Source organism: Saccostrea cucullata, unplaced genomic scaffold (genome assembly GCF_032062105.1).
Source record: "Saccostrea cucullata isolate Sc308-1 unplaced genomic scaffold, CSIRO_AGI_Scuc_v1 ctg4, whole genome shotgun sequence".
NCBI lineage: Eukaryota > Metazoa > Mollusca > Bivalvia > Ostreida > Ostreidae > Saccostrea > Saccostrea cuccullata.
Window position 1 is genome coordinate 1,408,808 of NW_026920828.1, and position 18,742 is coordinate 1,427,549.

General features: G+C 33.4%; 1 protein-coding gene across 2 annotated transcripts in view; it reads right to left on the reverse strand.

Annotated features, from left to right (window-relative positions):
• The window catches only part of LOC134258384 (NAD-dependent protein deacetylase sirtuin-2-like), a 29,104-nt gene that overhangs the window by 2,506 nt on the left and 7,856 nt on the right, over positions 1–18,742 (reverse strand). For both annotated transcript variants that reach the window (XM_062740913.1, XM_062740912.1), the window contains exons 5-13: positions 17,852–17,958; positions 17,686–17,742; positions 17,437–17,505; positions 14,902–15,025; positions 14,741–14,806; positions 14,487–14,542; positions 14,286–14,362; positions 13,381–13,438; positions 696–760 (exon numbers count right to left, since the gene is read on the reverse strand). In XM_062740913.1, coding sequence (XP_062596897.1) covers positions 696–760; positions 13,381–13,438; positions 14,286–14,362; positions 14,487–14,542; positions 14,741–14,806; positions 14,902–15,025; positions 17,437–17,505; positions 17,686–17,742; positions 17,852–17,958 — 679 coding nt within the window. The remainder of the gene's footprint in view (positions 1–695; positions 761–13,380; positions 13,439–14,285; positions 14,363–14,486; positions 14,543–14,740; positions 14,807–14,901; positions 15,026–17,436; positions 17,506–17,685; positions 17,743–17,851; positions 17,959–18,742) is intronic.

Consider the following 18,742-nt stretch of genomic DNA (forward strand, 5'->3'; position numbering starts at 1 on the left):
CAAGACAGATTTAAGCACAATTTTCATCAATTTTTTATCTGATATTAGACAGCTATACCCATTCCTGCTTACTAGGGCCTTGTCATCTTAACACAATCAATTTTCAAAAATATAGATATTACGATTCTTGTTACATGGGTATTTTCCTTAGTTCAGTAGCTTTAACATCACCATACCATTTCCCCAGTAAATCCCGTGCTAAGCTGAATGGGTTGGGAGTTCATTCTGAAACCGTGTGTGTTTGATATTGGTTGCGTGCTCGATATGTACAACGAGCGGTCAAGTTGAGCCTTAAATATGACACAGCCGTGGGAGGAGTTTATTTTTAATCCATTGATTTGACTGGCTGAGGTTCTGTTCTAAGTCAGTAAGATCATATGAAGAGAAATCTTCGTCATGAAGAATGGGAGGAGCGAAGCGAAGCCCATTCTTCATGACGAAGATTTCTCTTCATATGATCTTTTACATAGGTAACAACTTTTCTTGGGAAAAAAAATGGCTTGGGAATTTGAGACTTTTCAACTAATTGGGAAAAAGTTGATGTGTCATTCTGAGAGTTTGCCCCTTGCCAGTAAATACCCCGTTATTTTACAAGATGTCTAAATCATCTATTTCTGGGGAAAGGATGATCATGTTAAATGGTATTTTAGGGGATTAATTTATTTACTGCTAAAAAATAGAGACAATCAACTCACCGATAATTATCCTCGTCATCAAACTTAAATCCTCCACCAAATACCAGAACACATAGGGGGTGATTCTGAAAACAAATCTCTAGATTGTATTGATATTAACAAGAGGCCCATGGGCCATATTGCTCACCTGAGAAACCTTGACCATTATGTTCTTTACCAGATTTCCCCATTTAATACCTACTGTGACCCCATCCTACCCCACGGGTCATAATTTGGACAATTTAAAATCTACACTATCCCAGGATGCTTCCACATTAGTTTCAGTTTTCCTGGCCCAGTGGTTCTTGAAAAGAAGATTTTCAAAGATTTTTCCTATATATTTCTATGTAAAACTTTGATTCCCTATTGTGGCCCCGCCCTACCCCCGGGGGACATGATTTGAACAATTTAGAATCTACACTACCCCAGGATGCTTCCACATAAGTTTCAGTTTTTCTGGCCCAGTGGTTCTTGAGAAGAAGATTTTCAAAGATTTTTCCAATATATTTCTATGTAAAAATTTGATTCCCTATTGTGGCCCCGCCCTGCCCCCGGGGTCATGAATTGAACAATTTAGAATCTACACTACCCAAGAATGCTTCCACATAAGTTTCAGTTTTTCTGGCCCAGTGGTTCTTGAGAAGAAGATTTTTTAATGACCCCACCCTATTTTTGTCTTTTCTTGATTATCTCCCCTTGTGAGGAGACTTGGCCCTTCATTTTAATAATTTAAATTTCCCTTTATCCAAGGATGCTTTGTACCAAGTTTGGTCAAAATTGGCCCAGTGGTTCTTCAGAAGTCGAAAATGTGAAAAGTTTACAGATGGATGGATGGACGACAGACAAAATGGGATCAGAAAAGCTCACTTGAGCCTTCTGCTCAGGTGAGCTAAAAATCAATACCTACAAACTGTTTCAAAGCCAGAAATTTATTTTGGAAAGGCCCATGTAGAGAAAATATGTTTTTAAAGGTCAGAGAACATTTCACAATACATGTATACATAATATATCTACATTTTATTTAAAATACACAAAGACATTGGAGGGGGGAGCTGATTGGGCAGGAGTTTGTGGGGGTGGGGTGGCTGTTTTGAACACAGCAGGTCAAGAGTGAAGTTCTAGAGAACTGGTTCTAGAGAATTAGTCGGACAGAAATGAAGTCCTCTACTTTTTTTTTACTCTTTCTGTCATCATGATTAATGACTTAAAGTCATAAAACCAGAAGTCTTTAATGAGACTGTAGCTATACTGACTTATACTTGTAACAATTAAGAAAGAAAAAAGCAGCGTCTGGACAATAAATAAATAAAAAAGCAATAAATAGAACTAGTGCTAATTGTAACGGGGACCGTAACAGATGTTCCCCAAACGCTCCTCAACTCCCATTCTGGTGTCATATTCCCTGTAAGCTTCATTAAATAAGACAAACTCTATGCATTTGAGACTTTAACAACGTTTACCCAGAAGTGTACCAAGTTCATTCAAATTTTAGAATTGCACGCGTGCGCATGTGAATGCATGTGTGTAATGACCATATCATTTTGTCTACACAATCTGAATATTTTAATATACTAAATATTAAAGTATATTATCCAAAAGTATTTAAAAATACGCTTATTCAAGTGTATTTTTTTATTTTGCTCATTTCACGTGCACGCACGTGCATGCATGAGCATGGTGACCATACTTTCTTGTAGAAGTCCATTACATCTATCTATGTTCTAAATCCCACCCCGTTTGGTTGAAAAGCAAGAGAGTTATAGCTGTTTAAATTTTCAGCCACTCAAATTGCAGCGCACGTACATGCACGTGTATGCATGTGCATGGTGATCATACCTTCTTGTAGTAGTCCATCATATCTATCTATGTTCTAAATCTCATCCTGTTTGATTGAAAACCAAGGGATTTATAACTATTTAAAGTTTAAGCCAATCAGATTGCAGCGCACGTGCATGCACGTGTTTTCATGATAATTGCTATATATTAAGTTGTAGGATATCCTAATGCATTGCTATGTTCAAAATTTCAAAGGATTTCGTCAAAAAACAAGAAAGATATTGAGACTTTAGTTTCAGCCAATCAGAGCGAAGCGCACGTGCATGCGCGTGAGATCTTGCTATTTAACCATGTCATATTGTCTATGCTACTAATATATCCTTGTATTATGAGTTTCAAAGCATTTTATCAAAAATGTAAAAAGTTTCGCCTATATCAATTAAATTGGTCATTTCACGTGTTGCACGTGCACGCTCTTGCAAGCACGTGCGCGCAAAATGACCTTCGTTCCGCAAATCTACATAACATGCCTACTGACCCTAAAAAGGTTTTACCTAAGTCGGATGTGTAGTTTACTAGATCACTCCCGGACAAAAAAGTACACAGGAAGAAGAAGAAGAAGAAAAATAATAATAACTAGAATCTTGTTGCCATGGCAACAAATAAGTCTTCCGTTCTTCTAAATCTGTAAGAATTTGCTTTTTTCTCTGCAAAACACATAGATATCATATGTACTCTGAAAGAAAAAAACTGCAAAAAGGTCTTTCAGTACTTAAGGTACTTTGATTTTCATGACCAATCTTGTTCTTATGCATTTTGGCACTCGTAAGAGCTACACGTGTATCATAGACAAACCAACGGACGAACGAACACCGTACTCTCATAAACTTCACCGTGTTTATGTTCTGGCACAATTGTGATGGTGTTATAAAAATGTCATGAACTAAGTTAGTACCACATTAAACGTAAAGTCGTTGATTTTTACAGTAATACTATCGAGATTTGTCAGCAGAAAGATTATTCAACTACAGGAATTATTCAGCAATCGATTAATTGATTATATGTTGTTTAATGTCCCTCTCGAGAATTTTTCACATGGAGAAGCCTCCACTCGCCGGTGGAGACTGCAAAATGTTGTCCTATAATTTGGCTCTAATCGCCATTGAGCATTGAGGAATCTTTTTGAGTCAGTACCATCTGATCTGACACACGGGACCTCGATTTAAACGATCTCATCTGACGGACCGGTCTCCGCGTCCCACAACTGAAGTCCATAATACAGATATATGATGCTCTAGCCATGTTTTTATTTTATTTTTTATTTCTCAAATTTGTTGCATCAGATTTTCTTAAAGATCATACTTAATAAAAATCATTTCGAACAACTTTATTGCAATGCATATAGCGTCCGGTGATTTTGATTGACAGGTCAATACATGTGCACTTAGTGTAATACTTCTTAAGAACCAATCCGCGAGAAAACCATGCAGAACTGTCCAAATCGAAGGTTGTCATATCTTAATGAAATTTGGTGGGTAGTTAGACTTTATAATATGTTATTAAAAAATGACCAAAAAAATTCCCATCATTCAACATGGCAGCCGTAGGCAGCGCCACCTCCTTTTTGCACATTTAAGTGCAAATGCACTTAAAAAATTCAAGAAAAATGGTAAAATTCACATTTGATTTATTTTACTCAAAATTAAACTTGCATTTCAATAAAGGTATATTTAAGTAACATAAGACTATGTTCTTTCAAAACTTACATTTATCATAATCAAATATGCAATATATCAAAGGGCAGACAACTCTTGAAAATTGGCATGATGCCAATTTTCAAGAATTGCCAAAAGTATTACAAATTTAATGCCCAAAATCTTCCAAGACCAATCTTTGAAATTAATTTATTTTATCTAATTGTACAAATATAACTCTAAATATTATCTTTGCAAAATATTGAGCTTGGGAAATAATAAATAATTGATATATGGGGATTTACAAATTGCCAATTTTCGAAAAAAACTGCTCAAACTCAAAGGGGTTACAAAGTCAAATATAGTACTTTAAATTAAAAAAAATGTTGTTAGATATTGAAACATGTAACAATTTTCTTTGAAATAATAATTAAGATTGAAAAATATTAAAATTAAATAAAACTAAATTGTCAGAAATTACCCCTATTATGAGGATTAGCATTTTGCCAATTGTTTAGAAATGAAAAAAAAGCATAATAAATTGTATTGGCTTACTTGCAATTTTTCAACAATCATATGAATATATATGTTCCTTACATTTTGTAAGTTAGTTTCTTTTAAATTAATAAAAGGGAAATTACAAGTATTCAAATTCAAACGGACTCCATTTCAGTATCATTCATATAAATTTTGAGACTTGAACATATAAAATTTGAGCCTTCAGTAAGTTGTTTGCTTTCTTCCAATTTTACGGATATCCGATCCTCAGCCAGGAAGGATAACTCCAAAAATCAATATTTAATTTGAAATGCATCAGAATGAAGCTTGAAAATAATTTTTTTTTCATGCAACAATCTTCATTTTATTCATCTTTATAAGATTCAAGGTTTTTGGAAGTCCTAGAAAAGGTCTTTTAAAAGTTGACATTTGTACCTTATAAAAGGAAAAAAAATATACAGTTTAAGAGAAATAAGATTTTCTTAAATCCAGGCTTAGATAGCAATGCTTATTAGCAGGATATGAAATACGAAGTGATTTTTAGTGTCTTGCAATGGTAGCAAAAGCCTTTTACACTAAATACTATAGAATATATGATGGAAATAGAAGATTGATTGATTGACTGTATACTGTTTAACGTACCTCTTCAGAATATTTCACTGATATGGAGACGTCACCATTGCCGGTGAAGGGCTGCAAATTTAGGCCTATGCTCGGCACTTACGGCCTTTGAGCAGGAAGGGATCTTTATCGTGCCACACCTGCTGTGACACGGGACCTCAGTTTATACGGTCTCATTCGAAGGACCGCCCCATTTAGTCGCCTTTTACGGCAAGCAAGAGGGTACTGAGGACCTATTCTAACCCGGATCCCCACGGGGCCGGAAATAGAAGACAAAAAATACCAAATAAATATAAAAATCATGACAATTTCTCTGAATGCCTGGATACCTATCGTTTTTAAAATATTTTTGTTAATCAATTTGCAATTAGAAAATGCATTGCAGATTTTCCAATTCGCTTTTTCTGCAAAAATATTGGAGATTTGACAATTTTCCCTATATAATATGGTTAACTTTAATCTTTCACTTTAAAGAAATACTGTGGACAAATTTACATAACTTTGTGGATTCAGAGGTATTTTTATGAGTATTTTTGATTACTTAACTGCTAATTTTATAAACCTGAGGATCGGACTACCTTAAATTGGTACAGTCTTATAAAAATACTGACAGGAGATGTTAATGTTATACAAAAAACTCCATAAAGGAATTTAAGAAAATGATAGATGCTGGAGTTTACTTTTATCCCACCTTCCGAATCAAACAATTGTCTTCTTTTTTCGCTTGGCAAATTCTTTTCAAGTAATTTTAATCTCCTCCCCCCCCCCCCCCCCTTGTCCCTTTCAAAATCGTTTCTACGTCACTGCTATGACTGCGATTTTCGTGAATAAGAGATTTTATGAACATGAATAAATCAACTTGAATTAAATAATGGGGGATTTAATTTATGAAATATATAATGTTTTTAAATTTGTGTATTTAAGGTGATTTAATCTAAAATAAAATATATAATACATTTTCCGTTCCTCGTTTTAGCAACACCCCTCCAGACCCATTATCATTTTTCATTATTTTATCCATTTCAATATTAGTATGTAAATTGTTGGGAGGTGGATGGGGTTAAACGATTAGGTACTAGATACACTCGTATATTTAATATCCTGACCTTGATCGACTGAAATGCCCCCTCCCCCAACTGTTTTCAGTGGATACATATAATATTTATAAAAAACAATTTATCTCTGTCTGCAATGGTACATGTACATGTATTAATAATACCATTATGGTTATTCAGAAAAAATATCAAATATTAATTTAAAGCCTTATACAACTTTATTAATAATGTTTTGAAAATAATTTTGACAAAATTTGATAGTCCCCTCCCCCCCCCGCTTATTTGAATCAATGAATATGAATCCAGTCTTTTATCAGGTTTATAGCCGGTTTTAAATTGTAACCACTTTGTAAAGCAAAATAGCAAAGTTTTGGCTGCAGTAACAACTCATGTTTTTTTTTTTTTTGGGGGGGGGGGAGGGGGGGGGTAGTGTTCTTCCCCGAATAATTATGCCAATGTTTATCGTGGAGGGTCCTATATTGGTGGGGTACCTAAATCGGTGGCATATCCTTTTGAGATGATGATTTTTAATGGGAGAGCTGACTTTATCAATGTATGAATGTTACGTAACACAGTAGTTTAAAGTATGTAATGTAAAATTCAAAATACGCCTAGTCCTAGGAATGACGGTGTTTGGTTAACTCAAAAACACACCAAATTTATGAAACGTAAACAATTTACATGTAGATTTAAATTACCAATTATTTTTGAATTTGTTGAGAGTATGCAATCAAATACCTGTTTGTATTCTTATATTTTCTCAACTGATGACAAAACAGGTTGCTAAGACACTAAGAAAACTACGTACGTTTATATTGAAAATATATGATTCTAGTTAGTCAGTCCTCCATGATTTTTCCCTCGCTTGTTTCGTTATTAAATATGATATTTCATATGTGTTTTTCTTTTCCCTGTCATATTCTGATTATTTCTGAATTTATATGTTGTAAATATTCTTCATTGTCCTCATGTACCTGAAATGGTTTGAGTGAATAAAATGATCTTGAACTTGAACGGGGCCAGGTGCCTTAAACAAAATATCAAATGTATATTTTGATTAAAAATATGTCATTATTTGATTTAATTTCCTATTCAATTGTACGTGTTGAGAAAAATTTTGCAACTCTTAATTACCATGAAATACATGTAGATTCCCCGAGGACAGAACCCTATTGAAAACATATAGCTACTAAATGTAAGAGATTAGTTTGCATCAAATTTATAATTATATGCTAAGTACTTATTAATTGAAATTGTTATTTCCGTTAATACTTAAATGCTTTTTTTGAATGACCGTCTTCAATACTTAGGGTACAGGTTTGCCAGTCTGGCTGTGTAGAGGTATCATCCCCTGGTGCCCTTTGTATTCAAGATGCACTAGTTATATATCAGAGTACTGCCATTATTACAGGAATTTTTTTTTTATTTATCTTATATTTATTATTTTTATTTAATTGTTTTTCTTTTTATCATCCTGTGGTTTTCTATACTCTTAAAAGCAGAAAAAATATACAGAGAGTGACTATGACGGACTATGAAATCAGAAAATATTTAATAAAGAATGGGTACAACTGATATAGAACTGATTTTTTGTCTATCTAAATGGATAGGATAATCAGGATTAATAGGGAATATCTCTCTCTCTCTCTCTCTCTCTCTCTCTCTCTCGGACAGGTAAATTTCAGTATGTTGCGTAATGAAAAATCTACTATTATAGAATATGAATTCTGTATACATGTTAATGGTAATTATAACCAAATGTTCCAGATTTAATTGTATAACGAATTTATAATTCAAAGGCCTATAGTTGCAATAATGTCTCCGAATAAAATCAAGAGGGGGGGGGGGGGGCTTCAAAAGAATTACATACTCGGTAATACTCGGTAATTTTATGTTTTATGAATTAAAAGGCATTTACATACAGTGTACATATAATTATATAGCATTGCATAAAATTGTGTTCATTCGTATACTTTATCTAACATCCACAAAAATCCAAGAATCGCTTTTTCTCATCTTTAATAACTTCTCGGGTATATAAAAGTATAGATCATGTATAATAAATAACACTATAAGACTTTTAATCAATGAAATATACGTGTTAAAACCAAATCCAATCTATAGATTGATTTTCTTTCTTTTAAGTTGCAGATATCAATTTATTTCTAAAGGCTTTACACCTCTTCTATCTCTCAGTTCCCTTTTGAGTACATATAATATTTTCGAATCGAAAATAAAACTCGGAATACGGGATAATTTCGCATTCAAATTAGAGAATGAATTAAGAATATTTTTTAAAAATATAATTATAACAGACATTACAGATTTACACTACGCTGACATCTTTAAACTATGCATATACTGAAAGCAGTAACCAACGTAATCTTTCATGCAGAAGTGGATATGGAAACTCAAAGTCTAATTATTTTTTTTATGTGAAAAGTGTGGATATAGACGTCTGCGACGTCATGGATACTACCTCCGCCTTTATCTCGAAAGTTCTATTCCCACTTACAAGTTAGAGTTATCTATCTTTGCTCATTGTCACTACGTAAATAGAGAAAATGAATTTATTGACGGAACCTTAAATCTCCAAAATGCAGAATCCGATTGAATAAATAATATGTTTAGTATTTTTGTAGAATAATTTGTATATATATCGCTGTAATGTATACTGCGTACAATATTATTTTCTTCAAAGTGCTTAGTTGACACAGAACGGATATTTTTTTTAGATATAAATTTGTAAATCAAAAACTTTCAATATACAGACTAACACTACACAGCCAAATTTAAACTAATATGCATATAGTGAATTAAGTAACATGCAAAAGAGAGAATATTGAATGTGTAAATATGTTGATCTGGAGAGCGTATATATGTCCCTAACGTCATCAATACTATTTCCGCCTTTATCTCGAAAGTTCTATTCTCATTCACAGGTCAGAGTTATCTTTCTTTGCCCATCTTATACATACTACGTAAATGGAGAAAATTTCGGTACCGAAAATATACAAAATGCGGAATCTGATTTAAAAACAAATTATATATTTAGTATTTGTAGAAAAATGTCTGTTTTACATAAGAATATCTTGAAAAAATATCTAAAAACAAAAAAATCAAAAATTGACCAAAAACAAATTCACTTCCGGTTCGGACAGGAAGTACTGGAAACACACGAAAACAACTTTAAAACAAATAGAATATCATGATCTAATACTCCTGTAAATTTCTTATCTTTACCTCAAACCGTTTTCGAGAAAACTGCCGGACAAAAGTCCATTTTAAAATTCGAAAATCGGCCATAACTTCGGACCGGAAGTGAATTTTTCAAAAAACGGAATTTTATATAAACTTCATATATCAACCTACTTACATGAGAAAAATTGTGAAAATCTATCCAGCCATCTCTGAGTAATCGCGCTCACAAAATTTGGGAGGAATAATAATAATAATAATAAAAAGAAACAATACAAACACTATAAGTCTTCCGTTGTGAACGGAAGACTTAACTAGAGCCGAGCTCGTTGCAAAGCAACGAGTAGGTCTTCCGTCCTGTTTGACCGGAAGTGCATCTGTAACTTTCATTTAAAAAAAAAAAAGAGTAATGAAGTTCAAAAATGGTTTAATCCTCCAAATCTATATTAATTAATGCAATATTAAGCCATTTTTGGCTACTTCCGGTTTGACCGGAAGTGACGTCGACGGACGGAAAATTAAGATTTAAGCTTCCAGTGACATATGTTACCCAAAAACCTGTCAAGAACGGCAAAAATATGCAATTTTTGACTACTTCCGGTTTGACCGGAAGTGACGTCGCCGGACGAATTTTGACGAGCCCATTAGATAAAGCTTGACATTTTTAACAACTTTGTTTCTTTGACGTATTACAAATTCTCAATACTTTTTGAGATATAAAGGAAAAACTTTTGGCCCTTTTTGGCCCTTTATTATAGGGGCCAGCGCCTTATCGTTGATATCTTTCGAAAGATTGTGATATTCTCAACAAGTTTTGTTCTATATGTCTTTACAAAATGTTAACATGTAAAAAGATATTGCAGAAAAGGTGTCAAAATTTCTAAGTCCCTGATAGAACTTTTTTCGAGCCCTAGCGAGCGCCGACGTGCGGCACTTCCGGAGAAAAAGAGTGGTGTGTGACAAAAGAGCACACGTTGTTCTATCATCGCTGAAAATATCATGTTTCTGTCTTAAGGCATTTTCGAGAAAAATGATGGACAATGAGACCCCCTAAAAATCACTAAATCGCGGAAATCTCAAAACCGGAAGTGACGTCATCAAAACAAAAAAATTACTTTCAGCTTTGTTTGATGTTCTATCAGTCCTGAAAGTTTCATGAAAATCTATCCAGCCGTTTTCGAGAAATCGCGTGCACAAAATCGGTAAGAAAAAAAAACAATAATAATAATAATAAAAATAGTGGAAAAGAAACCTAAGAATAACAAGAAGGTCTTCCGCTGAAGACGGAAGACCTTAATAACTAGATATGAAACTCGTTGCGAGCAACGAGAGGTCTTCCGTCCGATTCTGGAAAGAAAACGTAAAATTGAGCTTAAAAAAGATTAAAAAAAAAAAAAAGAAAGAAAGAGATTTGCACACAAGGGGGATTGAACCCAAGTCGCCAGCAGGAAATTCAAAAGCACTAAATATTACGCTATCAGGACCTCTACTCTAAATCTACTTGAATATATTAAGGAAACAGTGCTTCTCTCTTAAAATTATGAAAGACGGGTCACTATTCGAAATTTAGCGCCAAACGCCACGAGTTAATCTTGCGCCTTTTCTTTGGAATTTTCTATTAAATAGGTGTGATAGCTTCAATGAAATTAAAAAAAGAACGTTCTTATAGCATTAGATTCGAGATTTAGAAAGTATATTTAAAACATTTCACAAATTCCTTATTGTATATATGCATGTAACACTTAAGCGGTAAAACGGTTATGATTTTTTTTCAATTTCCTGTTTATCCCCAAAGTGAACTATCCCGATTAGTTAATCGAAAAAGGTTGAAAAGTTTCGCCGAAGAACATGGCTCGCCCTACGACGGTCAAGGAATCAGATATCATTTATGCTCAATAACTTGAATCAGGTCTTTGAGACAAGAATGCTCAAATAAACTCCATGAAGCGATCTTTAAAAAAAATCGTTTTCTTATTTTTGTATTATTTATTAGTTTATTATGACATAAATGTGTATAGGAAAAACAATGGTTAAGATATATACTGACACTATTAATTGATATTCTTTTTTGAGAAAGTATTACGTATAAGTATGATTTAAGATCTGTTTTTCCGTGATGCACAAAAGATATTAGGTATCGAATTTCATTTGCACATTTAGTCTTTTCTTTTTCTACTTTGAAAGCCAGCCAAAACCAATTATAGAAGACGTTAGTTTGACACAGAACTGCAACGAAACTACGACGTGACAGTCCAAGTACTCCTTTATATTTCATTTATTCTTATGTTACTTTCGTTCAAGCAAACGCTCGGCTGCCACCGTAAACCCCTATTGCGAAATGTCGGCGTTGATTGAGACAGCCGCCATTTTGGACCCGCTTCAGATTTTTGAATGCTAATATCTAGAGTTTAGATTTATAGACATTCAAACAAATTATATAGTAAGCATTATGAGGAGGGTTTCTATTAACATACCAAAAATAAATGAAAAATATTGAAAAACAAAAGTTAGAAAATACGATTATTTTTAATTTGCATCTCGTAACGACCGGAAGTACTGACGACGCACGAAAAGGTGATTCTGCAAACCAGAAAGTCATGATCTATCATCTCCAATAAGTCTCCATATCATATACCTAGCCATTTTCGGAAAAAAGGGGCAACAAAATCGCATTTTAAAATCAGAAAATTGTCCATAACTTGGCACCAGAAGAGATTTTTCCAAATTTCTCTTCAGATGTAACAACTTCATGTAATGACACATATTTGTTGAAAGTTTCATGAAAAACCGCTGAATAGTTTTCGAGAAATCGCCTGCACAAAATTTTGTCAAAAAAAAGAATAATAATAATAATAAGAAACAATAGAATCACTATAAGGTCTTCCGTGAAGACGGAAGACCTTAATAAGAAACAGAGTAAAAACAATATGTTCCCCAACTTCGTTTGGGGAACATAATAATGATTATTGGTTCAGCTTTTTTTTCAGCAAGATTTATTGCAATCAGAATAAAACTGTAGACTGTAGTAGCCTTTTAAAAGAAATCTACATATATTTCTTTTTTTTTGGTGACCATGGCAACACTATTCATCAAAATCTAAAACAGTGAATACACAGTATCATTTAGCTTAGCCTATTCTACTTGCATGCCTAGTTTGATTGAAATCTGATCAAACTGTTGGAGGAGTAGCACTTTAAAAGTATTAAACAAATATTTCTATTATTAGTAATGATGGCAACACCATTAACTGAAATAAAAATATCATTATTATTGAAGGTTAGTCTTATCTACTTGTATGGCATGTTATATTAAAATAAGATCAAAACTGTAGCAGGAGTAGCAAATGAAAGTATTTTAGCTCTATTTTTATTTACCAAGGAAAAAACTGCTCATTGAAATTAAAAATTGATAATTAGATCTGAGTAGCTTAGTGAAGTCTCTGTGTGCCAACTAGCCCAACTAATATTAAAATTAAACAAAAACTGCATGTGGAATGAATAGCATTTTTTAAAAATACATGTGCTTCACAGAAATTTCTATTTTCAGTAACCATGGCAACCTTGTTCACTGAAATAAAAAAACAATAAATAGAATTATGCATCTTAGTGTAGTCTACTTGTGTGCTAAGTTATTTTCAAAATTTGGTACCAAAACTTTAGAAGTATTAATGTTTTAAATAATTGTTTATAGACAGGTAGATGGGCGGACTGCATGAAGACGCACACCCTACTCTCGCATAAGCTCCTCCGGTCTCTGACCAGAAGAGATAATGAAGAATACTAGTATTTAAAGATCTGTAGAAAAAAAGCCTAGAAATCAAGCCCTCCGAAGCTCTTTCAGGTTGTCTTGCAAGATTTTACATACCGCCTCTGTCCCAGTTTTCTCCAAATTGATGTACAATCGAGGCGTTTCATCAGGGACTCTGAAAAAAATTCAGTAACCAATTTATTTTAAGAACTATACTTGGAAAAGACCAATATTTTCCCCACAAATCAAACGTTGAAGACATATATATTTATGTTCAAAAGCAGGATTATATCTGCAGACTTCAAAGTATTGCATAAATATTTTCATCAGACATGATGCCATATGTTTGATTTGACATCTGCAGGAAAATGAAGTAAATCCAAAATTTCCGGAGTATTTGTATTTGCATTGTTATTTTGAGTAAAAGTCACCAAGCGCAGTTTCTCTCCAAAAGTGTGCAAAAAATATTGTGCCGTAAATTTCACCTTTTTTGCATTACGGGATCTGTAGTGTTGTGGTCAAAGACAAATATATAAAACCATAACGCTACAGATCTGCAGCTATCTGAAAAATAGCTCAAAATCCATTAATAGTTTATGACGTCATAGAAACAAAAATTGATTATAAACCTACTTCAAAACCATAATATATTTTGTAATAATTTAGATCTCATACAATTCAGCACAATTCAAACAATTTTCAAACTATGACTTTTGTGGGGGCAAAAATATTCATGTATTTCATATAGCTCTTAATGTTTATATAATCACACATTTTTTAGAATTGTGTTCAAATACATTGATCACTAACTTGAAAAATAAAACAAATGATGCTTATATATTAAGTATTGGGCTTTTGCAAGATGCACTGACTTTTACAGTTGAAGGCTTACTTTAATTGAAATTTTAATCTGCATTATGTAGGGGGTACAAGATTTATAATAGATAAGAAAACCTTGATAGTGGTTATACATTCATTGTAATATTGGAGAAAGTACCAAAATTCAGTTACGATCAACGTACCTACTGGTTATCCTAGCAAATGGCTGGACCTTTAGTGATGTTCCCAGAATAATAAGCAGGTCACACTTATCAAAGTCCTGTCAATATTTACACAAGTATTAGTATATTGGGTGAAGCAATTTACACAATATACCTTATACATTTGTGTATAACAAAGTTACACAAATTATAGAACTACAATTTAATATCCTGAAATTGTACCTGATCTACAAGCTCTGTAAACCTCTTTGGCAGTTGCTCTCCAAAAAAGACTGTATCTGTTTATAATAAAAAGGAAAAACTTAAACCTTTGTAGCATGATTTTTTTTATTTTTGGTCCCATCCCTCTGACCCCAGGGGACATACACCATGATATTCATAATTTTTAATCCACTTTACCTATTGAACTATTATGATTTAAAAGAAGAGGTCAACCCAATATATTATTTAATTAATGGTTAATATCTCATGCTAACCTGGTTTTATAGTCCCGGTACATCCTTCAACAGTGCATTTTGGAATTCCATCTTTCCTTAAAATGTCTAGAAATATACATGTATAATAAAAAAGAGTAACTCAATTAACAAAAAAATCTTATAATATATGATAAATATGATTTGCCTATTGTTTAGAGGACCTTTTATCCACTTGTGTGAATATTCTGAGGAGCAGTTCAAACAGTGCCCAACCCTGTTCGACCCGTGTGCTTCCATCATTAAATCGGGATCAATCCCAGCAGTCCGCTCCAGGGCATCAATATTCTGTAAAAATTGATTGATCAATGGTTTAACTTTTTAAAGTATATTATATAATATGGAAATAAATGAACCTGAATATGTTCAAGTACAAGCTGTAATAAGATGGAAGGTATCATTGTGATTTATCCAAAACTGTGTAGTGTTATAATGGTACCTATATATGTGAAATTGGATTGAATGTACCTCCATGTGTGTCATGGTATTAGTCTTGTGTGTAAAGGGATTGAACATAAAAGTATGTGTGACGAGATTGAACATACCTGTCATGGTACTAGTCTTGTGTGTAATGGGATTGAACATACCTATGTGTGATGGGAGTGAACATACCTGTGTGTGATGGGAGTGAACATATCTATGTGTGATGGGATTGAACATACCTGTGTTTAATGGGAATAAAAATACCTATGTGTGATGGGATTGAACATACCTGTGTGTTATGGGATTGAACATACCTATGTGTGATGGGATTGAACATACCTGTGTGTAATGGGATTGAACATATCTATGTGTGATGGGAGTGAACATACCTGTGTGTAATGGGATTGAACATACCTATGTGTGATGGGATTGAACATACCTATGTGTGATGGGAGTGAACATATCTATGTGTGATGGGATTGAACATACCTGTGTGTAATGGGATTAAAAATACCTATGTATAATGGGATTGAACATACCTGTGTGTAATGGGATTGAACATACCTATGTATAATGGGATTGAACATACCTGTATGTAATGGGATTGAAGATACCTATGTATAATGGGATTGAACATACCTATGTATAATGGGATTGAACATACCTATGTGTGATGGGATTGAACATACCTATGTATAATGGGATTGAACATATCTATGTGTAATGGGATTGAACATACCTGTATGTAATGGGATTGAACATACCTGTGTGTGATGGGATTGAACATACCTGTGTGTTATGGGATTGAACATACCTGTGTGTTATGGGATTGAACATACCTGTGTGTAATGTGTTTGAATGTATCTTATTGTGATGCTGTATGTATTGATTGAACATACCTATGTGTGATGGGATTGAACATACCTATGTATAATGGGATTGAACATACCTGTGTGTGATGGGAGTGAACATATCTATGTGTGATGGGATTGAACAAACCTGTGTTTAATGGGATTAAAAATACCTATGTGTGATGGGATTGAACATACCTATGTGTAATGGGATTGAGCATACCTTGCGGTAAGTAATGTGATTGAACATACCTATTTGTAATGGGATTGAATCTAACCTTTGTGTATTGGGATTGAACAAACCTGTGTTTAATGAGATTGAACATACCTCACGGTATATAATGGATCTGAACATACCTATGCACGATGGGATTGAACATGTTTATGTGTAATGGGATTTAATCTAACCTGTGTGTATTGGGATTGAACATACCTATGTGTGATGGGATTGAACATCCTTTGTGTAATGTGTTTGAATGTATCTTATTGTGATGCTGTATGTATTGATTGAACATACCTGTGTGTATTGGGACTGAACATACCTATGTGTGATGGGAGTGAACATACCTGTGTGTAATGGGAGTGAAGATACCTATGTGTGATGGGAGTGAACATACCTGTGTGATGGGATTGAACATACCTATGTGTGATGGGACTGAACATACCTATGTGTAATGGAATTGAACATATCTGTGTGCAATGGGATTGAACATACCTATGTGTATGGGATTGAACAAACCTGTATGTAATGGGATTGAACATACATATGTGTGATGGGATTGAACATATATGTGTTTAATAAGATTGAATGTATCTTATTGTTATGATGTATTATTGAATATTTACATTCAATGTAATTTTCTTTATGAAATCCATTAGAAATCCACTTTCAACATTTTTCAAATTTTTATAACACACGCAAAACCTTGTCACAGCGTGGTAGAATACACAGTAGGAACTACATGCATTTTCAATATTTAGGAACACCAAAATGTATATTGTTTTCACCCAATTTCATTTTTAAAAAACTACCCTTTTAAAATTAGCATAAAATGCAACAAACGTGCTTTAAAAATGAATTTGTCAATTTTTTGCTCGCAATGTTTATTTGCGTTATTTAACTTTTTAATGTCACAAACGGCTTTCCAACGTCACGAAAGGCTATTACGTTTATTGAGAACACAAATACCGAAGGGCACTTAATTCACATTAAACATGAACGAAATAAAAAGTTATGATAAAGGAAAATTAGAGAATGTAAATGTAAGCATTGAATTCATATTTTGGGATGTCTTCGGTGCTAACGCGCGGTATTCAATTTGTCGGCACAGCCAGGTGTGTTATAGGACCGAAGACATCCCAAAATATGAATTCAATGCTTAATTGAACATACCTAACCTGCTAGTTATACTTAATGGAACATACCTGTGTGTAATGACGGAGCAGTAATCCTTTCTCTGACAACATTCTGATAAAGTAGTGACATGGTGTAGGCTAAAAAACGATTCACGAGTCATAAGAATTATCCAGACTCTTACATGTAATTGTCCTTTCACAGCGTTTCTACTCAAAAAGTTTTTATCATTAGATTATATCTGCATTGCAGAATCTCTTCTGCATTAAGTATTTTTAAGTTTAGTAGTATAATTTAATCAAGGCTGCTGAAAAACTTACTTTGAAGTTTCCTAAAATCATTTCTTTCCTAACTGTAAAATATGGAACTGGGTTTTCCTTAAATAAATAGAATAAATAAAACATCTCAATTTGACAAAGGTAATTACATGTACATGTATTGTCATAAGGAATTCTCAGCAAATTCTCTCTCTCTCACAAGACTGACCTTGAAATAATCAATGGAGAAGACAGCCTGGGGATTTGGAAGATTGAACTTTTCCAGATTATCATAGAGTCCCGTTTTTGGTGATCGAAAGTCAGGAATGCCAGCAGCTAAAACATTATATGGTATGCAGTAAATACCTCCAGTAAGTAAAATAGTCATTATTATCTACAGACAACAAAGACATAATAGTGGCTAACAAATACTGTAAATCACTTTTTATTCACGTGAACTTTATATTTATTTTTGTACTGTTACACGAGTCAGTGTGCTCGCAAAAATTTTGTTCTCGCATATATTATTATTTCATAGGATAATTACATAATACAAAAACCACAATTTGTGAAAATTTTGTCTTGCTAATGAAGAGTTAACGACGGTCTTGCAAAATTAAGGTGTCACAAAAAATTTATGATCTACAGTATACTGACCTAAATACTGTATGTGTAGTCATGTACATAATTTAATTGGTGTATTCAAAATTTAACACACTCAACAAATATGGAGTTGTTGGTGTAATCATGAATTAGCGCTACACATGTTCGTGCTGTATATTCTATTTATAAATGAATTCTTTCATTAGGGGTATTCATGAATTAGTGCATCCTCATCTGCGCTAAAGCTGCTTAAATATGAAGGCCGTTACTTTAAGTATACATACAGTATGTATGCCCATACGGGTACTAACTTTGTTCCATCCTCAAATTGTCAGGGGTCCTGTGACCACAATTGTCGACTCAGAACCCCTGGTGTTGTGAGGATCACTTCATCTTACCTGTAGATTACCTACCTACCTGTGGAGATTCTGGTTAATACAGAACTAAAACAGAGATGAACTTACCTGTAGAGATTCTGGTTGGTACAGAACTAAACCAGAGGTAAACTTATCTGTAG